This window comes from Cyprinodon tularosa, unplaced genomic scaffold (assembly GCF_016077235.1).
Source record: "Cyprinodon tularosa strain WSP-4 unplaced genomic scaffold, ASM1607723v1 ctg761, whole genome shotgun sequence".
NCBI lineage: Eukaryota > Metazoa > Chordata > Actinopteri > Cyprinodontiformes > Cyprinodontidae > Cyprinodon > Cyprinodon tularosa.
The window spans coordinates 281,484-291,865 of NW_024039520.1; the positions used below are offsets into that span (position 1 = coordinate 281,484).

General features: G+C 38.2%; 1 protein-coding gene across 1 annotated transcript; it reads left to right on the forward strand.

Moving 5' to 3' along the window:
* The first annotated feature begins 1,985 nt into the window (after positions 1-1,985).
* Positions 1,986-9,823, forward strand: spag6 (sperm associated antigen 6). The gene is made up of 11 exons (XM_038270491.1): positions 1,986-2,162; positions 2,252-2,347; positions 5,831-5,997; positions 7,401-7,584; positions 7,772-7,977; positions 8,418-8,591; positions 8,670-8,822; positions 8,929-9,120; positions 9,216-9,332; positions 9,429-9,574; positions 9,709-9,823. The coding sequence occupies exons 1-11, from the start codon at positions 2,138-2,140 to the stop codon at positions 9,797-9,799; spliced, it is 1,551 nt and encodes a 516-aa protein (XP_038126419.1). The 5' UTR covers positions 1,986-2,137; the 3' UTR covers positions 9,800-9,823.
* Positions 9,824-10,382: the final 559 nt, after the last annotated feature.

Here is a 10,382-nt window from a genome sequence, read left to right on the forward strand (position 1 = left end):
AAAATAAAACTTAAATCTATTAAAATTAAATAAGCCATCTAATTTGCTACGTCTTTCCGCTAAAAAGAAAAGAAAAAACCGACAAAAAGTGAAGAGACAATTGGAATAGTTTGAGAAAAATACAAAAACAGATTTTTTCGAAAGTTCATAGTTAGATTTTTATTTTAAGCAAATAAATTACTTCATACCGAAATAAAATAAAATAAATAAATAAAATAAAAGTAGTGCATAAATAGCCTAGGTTATAATTATCTTTACCTTAAAACGAATAAGTCAGTTGTAGAAAAATCGACTGATATAAATTGATGCAGTTATTTATTTATTTTTTTCCGTTTTATATTATATACAAAAGCTGCGCAGAGAGCGACCCTTAATATTCCGTAGTATTGATAATCGATCGTTTTGGGGTAAATGCCCTCCATGTTTTCTGCGACACGGGACATTTTCTAATTACCTTCTTTATTTCCTGGACATTTACATTGAAAAAGCGATCTAGAAATAAGTAAAGAAATGTCTTAAATTAAGTGTATTTACCCTTAATTTGAATCTGTAAATAATATGTTTTGCCAATGGAATGAGTCATTTTACTCTTAAAATGAGATAATTAAATAACATGCACTTGCAATGAGACAATGAAATCATTTTTTTGTTATTTTAAATGTAAATTTTCTTGTTCCATTGGCAAAGTGTCTCAGTTACCTCCTCAATTCAAGACAAAATTCACAAATTTTAAGAAAAAAATGACTTATTTAGATTTCCCGTATTTTAAGTGTATTACCAGATCTTTTCGAGTGTTTTAAAGTAAAGCACTTTAACAACATTATATGTTCGAGGTTAACAAGCGAGCCTATATTAGATTGTCCCTGTGTTATCCTATGATCTGTTTGCTTTTGTATTTTTTTTTTACTTTGAGGTCTCAAATATGGTGCATAGATCTAGTTTTTTTTTTTTTAGAGCAACACACAATGTAGAATTTATCCAAAGTGTTAGTTCCTCTAAATATCTGTGTTGAAATGTAAGTATTTCTAATGGGTTTATTAGCTTAATATTTTTTTTTTCTTAAATTTTCCCCATAACAGCGTAGTCTAATGTTCTTCTATAAAGCACATAAAGCGGAAATAAAACGGGAATGATTATATTTAAATCTAAAAATTTGAAACTTTGTTCTGAATATGACCCTTTTTCTCCACCTCACAAGAGTTTTTTTTAGATCTCTTTCATTGGAAATACAGTGCTGAAATCTAAACGCATTTATTTTTAACATAAAAAATAGATAAATAAATAAGACATTTTGAAAAGTATTGGGGAAGGTTGAGGTTTACATAAAATGATGGAATTTATTTTATTTAATAAAATACTCCTTACCACCTTGCTGAATGTTGGAAATGTTGCCTTTATCTGCTGTTCTGTTCAATCAAATTAATAGAAAAATACAAATTACATTTTCTTCTACGCTAGATTTTTCATTTGTCTTGATTTTTAATTAACTTAAAGGTAGAGCTATCAGCTCAGATGAAGTGGGGATAAGTTTATATAGGCTATTTGTTTTTTAGCCTTTTTTTTCTCGACATTTAACAGACATTAAAATAACCTCTGATTAGGGTGAATGATTATGAGACACCGACCTGCTCCTGCAAGTCAGAAGTGCGTTCAAAAGCAATTACATATACATAAAAAAGATAATCAGCAAGTGTCTTCTTTGATCTCCATCTTTGGAAACGCACAGTAATGCACTCCGTGGTTTTTTCAAGCTTAACCAGCTGGATGGATTTACTTTTATTTTCCTTTAAATTAGCAAATAATAGAGGTGTGGAGAAAGTGAGAGACACGTAAACATTTTAGAGAAACCCGCAATAAAAGAGGTCTCACTCTGAATAAATAAGTCATCTCCGGAGGAGGCGAGGGTCCGCAGTGAAGCATGTTTGTCATAGACGATCTTTGTCAGGAACAGGGCGCATGGACTTATTTGTGTTGCTACGGCAACTAGTAACGACAGCACAGTTATACTCAGCTGCGGCTAAGAATAACGGCTTTAAGACCGAAATTAAAATCAGTTACTATTAACTGTCTGCAGCGGATACACATTTTATTGAAAAATAGTTGAAATCGGATCTTTTTTATAGTTATTTTTGATACAATGACTCATCGAGAAATAGTTCAAGGTGAGATCCTTGGCAGGTTTGTCTACACAGAGTGACGCGGGTTCAGCCATGGTAGATTTATTCATGTTAACTTGTTTTGTTTCCTGCAGTTTTTGAGCAGTACCAGAAATCCAGGCTGATGTTTGCGCAAACTGTTGCTAATTTGGCAACCAGAGCCCACAATACAGAAGCGCTTCATCAGGCAGGTAAGAAACAACATTACAGCAATACCCCCTGGTGTTCCCAGTCAGAACAGGCAGCTGCTTTTACCTATAAGGACATCCTACACTTTAACCAAGCAGGCTGTACCCACCAAGCAAAAACTGCCTGAAAAGACATTGAAAATATCACATGATTTACATCTAAACAACAAATTGAAAGGTCTTGTCTTTTTTTCCTCCCCACGTTGAAACGTCTTTTATTGGACTTGAAGTGGGACAAAATAAGACCAAAATAAGCTAAATTTTCAACAAGTATTTGTGTGACGTGTTGTTTTGGGGCTATGGACCCAAACATTTTTGCTGTATCTGCACTGCAAAAAACATCTAGAAATAAGTAAAAAATGTTTTAAATTAAGTGTATTTACCCTTAATTTGAGCATGTCAATAAGATGATCTGCCAATGGAATAAGTCATTTTACTCCTAAAATAAGATAATTAGATAATATACACTTGAAATAAGACAAAGCAATTGTTTTTTTCCTTATTTTAAATGTAAATTGTCTTGTTCCATTGGCAAAGTGTCTCACTTACCTCCTCAATTCAAGAAAAAATGCAGTTCATTTGAGCAAAAATGACTTATTTAGATTTACATTTTTTGCAGTGTGGATAGAGTTTAATTCCTATTTCTAAGTGCACAGTATGCACATTGAAAAGACAAGAAACACTTAAATCAATAATAAGTAATTTTTTCCCCCAAAATATTTAAAGAGTATCTTTTAAACAATTTTATTTAACTCTAAGCTAATTAGATAGATAGATAGATAGATAGATAGATAGATAGATAGATAGATAGATAGATAGATAGATAGATAGATAGATAGATAGATAGATTTATTCTGGACTCACAGTTCAATAAATATATAAGATGCAAATAAAATAATACAAGTAAAAATTACAAAAAAGGTATCACTTAGATAGTAGCTTTAAGGAGACAGGAATGCCACTGTCTCCTAACCTGATTCCACCAGATGGATTTGCTCTGCATATCCATCTGGAAACCTTCCGTAGAAGTAATTTTGGGAAGGAGCGAAAATACTGGCTAGCTGATTGGCCTATGTTGGTGATAGACGGGCCAAATAAACCAATCAGATCAACGAAGCATATGACGTACTAACAGAGCGATGACGAAAACACAACCACAAGCCAGGCTACTCTTGCTGAAACCAGTCGGGAGAAAAGCAAAAACCTCTGAGAAAAGCCTCCAGAGCAGTGTTTTGCTCTTCTTTCAGTGAAGAAATACTCTGTAATTCCAATAAAACTTGCTCGATAGCCACGCTAACGCATAGTTTCATCGGCTGAAGCCGCCATGTTCTTTAGACTGAACTGTCGCGCTTCTCGTTGCGTCACACCTCAACCCGCCTCAAAGTCAACGCTGATTGGACGTTCGTTTGGTGAACGGCTCCAAATTTTCTTTAACGGAGAGTCTCCAGACCAGTGGCGGCCGGCCCATAGGGGGCGCTGGGGCACCGCCCTCCCTGATAAGAAGAGAGAAACGTAAAATATATTTTTAGAAATTAAATCATAAATGTCAGTTTTACTCTCTAGACTGTGTACCTATAAGCAAAACAAATTATATAAACTACATTTCCCTACCTACTGTCATTAATTTGTGGATTTCCACAGACAGACTCCTACCGTCTCTGTTCTGGGGGCGCCTATCAGACAGCCCCACATTTGCAGAGAATCTGTCAATCATGTACTTTTGCTAGGTGAATTTAATGGCCAATCAGCGTCTCGGAACTTTATGGTCTTGGGGCGCTGAAAATACTGCACTTTTACAGGCTTCTGAACCCAAGCGCAGGTACAGACAATGAGAGGGACGATGGCGAATGTAACGAGCGAGATGCAGCTTCCAGCAAATTCGGTGAGATCCTTATTTATCTACCCGTTTGCCAGAAGAACATCCCTGTTGTAGGATATGAACATTTCATGTCATGGTTATTGTGGCTCTGACGAATCCAACTCGTCGCTTAAAACAACCTCTCTAACTTTGCGCGCCACACACACATTCCTGTTATACTGTGTTTGTGAGGACCAATACACTCGCGCTGAGACCAGTAGCTCCATGAACTTAAAACACACAAGCTGTTCCTGGTTACCTGCTGGCGTATTGAGGGTGCACACTTAATATTTCAGTGGGGTTAGCCGTGTGTGCTCCAGACTGATTTGCGAGTGAAACCTTGAAAGCTCGCGAGATCAGGATGGTCTCATGAGGCTAACTGTCTCCACAGCTAAGACTGTTATTGGATTGCATTATGTGTGGTGTCAGTAAGTGACAAGATAATATCATTGCCAGCAGCATTTATCCTACAGATAAAATCATACATTAATTGTTAAGGCAATTTTGTTAATCCCAGTGCATTAACTACATATATAATTATAAATATTGTAGTGGGAAAAAAGTATTCAACTATTCTCCCTAGTTAAATAAACAGAGATCGATGGATTTCACTCAGTGGGCACATTTATTCAGTTCATCATACAGCCCTTATGGCACAGCATTCTGCCCTGTTCTGCATGAGCAGTGTTCATTCCCCATTACTTACAACAATGGGAAAGTAGTCAGAGTCAAAAAAAATTACAGACACTTTGGTTAACAGTAACATGTTATAAATAAACCTTGAGAAAGAATCTGGTTTGTTATTGGAAGAAGCTATGTCTGGTCTGCAAACACCATCCTGCAGAGAATGGTGTGGCCTTGTTTGCGAAAGAGACTGAGTGAAAACTGTTATAGTCAGTAAATAGGAGAAATTAATATATGAAATAAGAGAAATATGTAATATAAATATAATATGTGTATACTGCATATATCCCATGCACCTTTTTTTCCTTTGGCACATTCCTCCTCTCCTTTAACTATTTGAGTTGATGTAACGAGTAAATTTCTCCACTGTGAGATCAATAAAGTCAATTAAACAATCCAAATTAGTCAAATTACAAAGCAGAAAAAAGATATTTAATTACATTTTTTTTAAAGGCATGAAATGTTTTTTGCAGTAATGATACATTTATAAATATCCCCGACATCATGGCCTAAAGTCTTCCTCATACGTTTTGTAAAGTTAGGCTCTGTAGGGTTGCACACCTAAATTTAAGCTGTAGACAAACTTGTTCCAGCATTGAAAGTTGTTTCTTTAAGGTCTTATAAATACTACTAATATTTATATTATTTTATAGCACAACCGTTGGACAGTGTCACAAGTACAGAGCAACAAAATTAACTCTCTGCATTTATCCCCTTGGGGAGCAGTGGGCTGCCCTTCTGCGGCGCTCAGGGAGCAGTGTGGGGGTTAAGGGTCTTGCTCAGAGACCCAAAGTGGCAGCCTGTGGGAGTGGGGCTTGAACTCAGAACCTCTGGGATCCAAGCACAATGCCCTAACTGCGAGCCCCCCACTCCCCCAACTACTGTGATTAAATAGATTTTTCTGTTATGGTTGATGCTTAATAGGTTTTATTTTTATCCCCCAGGAGTGATCCCCATGCTCCGTTCCCTGATGTCAGACCCAGTCCCCAGCATCCAGCACCAGGCAGTTCTGACCCTGGGTCGTCTGGCAGAGAACAGTGACAGGCTGGCTGAAGCTGTGGTGAAAGAGGACATCCTGCCTCAGCTGGTCAAACCTCTGGCCTCTCAGAACGTTAGCATCTTCTCTCCTGGATTCATTATTTAGTCAGCTAGGCATAGTTTTTTCTCTAAAAATCAGCTTTGGAAGACGGTAAAATAAATTCTAGATCATGACAATCAGTAGCTGTAGTGTTAAACGGTCAGAACCTCAGAAATGAATCATGTTGGACCTTTTTTATGGCAGTCTGCTGGCTGCTTCCGAACCTCAGAGATCGACTTTATTACTCAGGGAGATTACTTTTGTTCCCCTTGTAATAAAAGCCGTAAAACAAAGCATTCAGTGTTTAACCTTGAGTTAAAACCCCCAAGGTACAAAAAAAAAAAAAAATTTTTAGCCTCTTTTTTTCATTTACATAAAACCATGTGTTCACTTCTATTCAGCTTGATTTTTTTTATTTTTTATTTACAGGATCAATTGTCAAGGAATGTGATCTAAAAGCGACAGATTTCATTGAAATCTTTAGCTCAGTTTATTCTAATCTCATTGTTTCAGATATAGTTTAGTCCAAATAAGATTTCCATACATAGAAAATAAAACAATGTACTGAAATGATCATTTGATTAGGAGATGGTGTACAGTTAAAGCAAGATGCTCAAATACAAACTCTACAGCAGTGAAAAAAAAAAAAAAACTCTTCTAAAATGTTTTTGCTCTGCTATAGCAAAAATCCTAAATCTAAACTAAGATTTAAAAATGACTACATGTTCTATCACATATCTATTAGTTAACTTGTTAACATTTACTGCTGACTTCAGTTGTAAATGTCATGACATGTTTTTAATTCTTCTTTGGGTTTTGTTGAGGAAAATTTGATCTTAAAATGAATGGCTTTTTTCTGTCACCGAGTAGGAATCCTTTAACACATCAGCTAAAAGAATAATATGGAGCCTTACATCATTAGATCTAAACTCCCGTTAAACCACAAAATATCCTTTATTATTCTATGTTTCCATTGTAGCATTTTAATATTTTTTCATTCTTTCTAAATAGGGTGTCCACTTTCCCTAAAGAATATATATCTAAATATCCTGAAACATCTTAACCCACCTTTTTCTTTCTTTCTTTCTTTCTTTCTTTCTTTCTTTCTTTCTTTCTTTCTTTCTTTCTTTCTTTCTTTCTTTCTTTCTTTCTTTCTTTCTTTCTTTCTTTCTTTCTTTCTTTCTTTCTTTCTTTCTTTCTTTCTTTCTTTCTTTCTTTCTTTCTTTCTTTCTTTCTTTCTTTCTTTCTTTCTTTCTTTCTTTCTTTCGTTCTCATAGCCAGTTAACTAATTAGTTAAAGGAATACCATTAAGGAAGAATCCAAACATTATACATTTTTAAAAATAATTTATTTCTAATAATTATGATATAGCAACTCTTAATCACTCATATGATCACTATTTTCTTCACTGATGTGTTTATTTGTCTGTATTTCAGAGGCTTTATAAGAGAGCAGCAGTGTTCCTGCTGCGTGTCGTGGCTAAACACTCTCCTGAGCTGTCTGAGGCTGTGGTGGCGTGCGGGGGGGTGGACGCTCTGGTTCTCTGTCTGGAGGAGTTTGACCCCGGGGTGAAGGAGGCCGCCGCCTGGGCTCTGGGCAGCATCGCAAGGCACAATGCATGTAGGGATGAGAGGGCTGCTCTCATTTACATATCCTTTGTTTTGGGGAAGGAGGAGGGAGAAATTTGGGATAAAGTAGATTTTGTCAACATTTTCATTGTTTTTAGGGAGTTCTGAACAGAAAGCAGGTTTAGCAATGCACTGTCTTTATATCTTTATGTCCACTGCCTCTGCATGCCACCGCCCAGCTCTGTCCCAGTCAGTTGTGGAAGCAGGAGCGGCCCCCCTGCTGAATATTTGTCTCTTGGAGCCCGAGATGGCCCTAAAACGAATCACAGCCTCCACCCTCAGTGACATCTGCAAACACACACCAGAGCTGGCCCAGACGGTGGTGGACAGCGGTGCCATCACACACTTGGCAAAGATGATCCTCAGCCAGGACGCCAAGCTGAAGGTGAGGCTGTTGGCTGATCAGACTCAAACAGACCAAATGGAAATAATAAAAAAAGAAACTCAACTTATCTCAGTAACAAGACTTAAATCAGCATTTTTATCAGTGCAAAGAAAAACAACTGGAGACATGCAATAATATAAATACTGATTTCTGTGAAACTGATGTATGGTTGGATTATAATTGAAATATACCAGCAATGAATAAAGACACTCTGAAGAGATGAGATCCAAACTATAATCATAATGTCTACAATTAATTTCATTTTTTTCTATCAGTAAATTAAATGTAGTCTACTTTTTTAATTCTAACAGCTAAGTGACACATTTAGAAGTTAAAAATGGTTAGAAATCTAAACAAAATTTGGTTGTAGGCAATTTTTTCAACTTGAATATATTTTTTTTCCTTTCAATAATTACATTTTTTTTTCTTTCTCCATCTAGAGGCAGGTTTTCTCTGCGCTCAGTCAGATTAGCAAGCACTCGGCCAGTATGGCACAGCTGGTGATCGAGGCTGAGGTTTTCCCTGCAGCCTTGATCTCCCTCAAAGATCCAGACGAGTATGTCAGGAAGAATGCGGCAACCCTGACCAGGGAGGTAGTCAGACATTCGCCAGAGGTACTGCATGCACAGGCTCTCTAGTCACTGAAAAGGTGGATGCACTGAGTGAAGGCGTCCATGTTTGCGTTCCTGCAGCTCTCTCAGCTAATCGTGAGCTATGGTGGGCTGTCGAAAGTGGTTGACTTTCTTGGAGAGAGCCATGGACAGACCCGTCTCCCGGGGATCATGACGCTAGGATTTATAGCTGCTCACAGTGAAAGCCTTGCCATGGCTGTCATCCAGTGTAAGGTTAGAGCACAAGTTTTGCTGTGTAAAACCAACAAAAGGAAGAGAATAATTCTAACGTAGGTCATAGTTGACTGAAAACGTGCTGCTGTGTGTGCCTGTTCTCCAGGGGGTTCCCCAGCTGGCCCTTTGCCTCTCAGAGGAGTCTGAGCAGCACATGAAGGCGGCCACAGTGTGGTCAGTAGGTCAGATAGGTCAGCACACCACTGAGCATGCCAAGGCGGTGGCCACAGCTAACCTGCTGCCCAAACTGCTGGAGCTCTACATGGATGCAGGCAGCTCAGAGGATCTGAAGGCCAAAGTAAGGCGTAAAATAATTAGTTCTCTTCACCAAATAAGAGGAAACATATGCACTCTTGACGTTTCAGCAAAATTAAAGTGAAAATATTATTTCAGAGTGAGAAAACCCTGAAGAAAATCCTGCTGAAGTGCACCTACATCCCAGCTCTGGAACCACTTCTCTATGAAGCTCCCAGCAACATCCTCGAACATGTCGTCTGCCAGTTTAGCAAGGTGAGGAAGAAATCAAAGACTGGCCTAAAAAAAATCTGTTTTATTAAGGGGTTGGAGTGATTCCGATGGACTGGTCAATCGTTGGATTCTCAACAGGTGCTCCCTCATGACAGCAAGGCCCGCCGTCTGTTCGTGACCAGCGGAGGACTGAAGAAAATCCAAGAGATCGACGCTGAGCCAGGATCCACCCTCAAGGAGTACATCGACACCATCAAGCGCTGCTTCCCCGAGGAGATAGTCAGGTGCAGCTCTGATAACCTGATAAATAGTGTGTTTTTTTTAAATTGCAAAACCAGGTTCAGCTGAAACCCAACATCAGCTGAGTCAGGTTAATTGAAACACACAGCAATAGTTTATAATGTGTGTATTTTTGCAGGTACTACTCACCAGGCTACTCAGAGGTCCTGATGCAGCAGCTAGAGAGCTACCAGACCGACGTGAAACATGTTGAAGATGAAACATTTTGATCTCATTAAAACTTTGATTTTAAAGGGTTTGTGTTAAGTTCAATTCAATTCAGTTTATTTCTATAGCGCCAATCCACAACACATGTCATCTCAAGGCACTTTACAGTTCACCAGATCATACAGTCAAGTTTCCATAAAATCAAAGTTTTCTATCTAAGGAAAACCAGTTGATTGCATCGATCCATTGACTCGAATGCAATCCCTCAAACTAAGCATGCTTGTGGCGACAGTGGAGAGGAAAAACTCCCTTTTAACAGGAAGAAAACTCCAGAAGAACCAGGCTCAGTGTGAGCGGCCATCTGCAGAGGCCGACTGGAGTACAAGGAGACAGAAGCAGAGATACAAAAAGCAACTGTAAAAGGTGGCCCCGTCCAGGAAACACAGAGCCAGGCAGACGAGCTCTGAGCCAGCTCCCACGACAGAGGGTGAAGAGAGCACATCCAGCCAGTCACAGTCAGAGAAACAGAACTACACTGGAAAAACAGGCCGATCTCCAACAGATATAAACAAAGGTGTTGATGGCAGCAGCACAGCTGATGTTTCTCTCCATAGTGGTGTCACAGCCAAACAGTAACAGACGAAG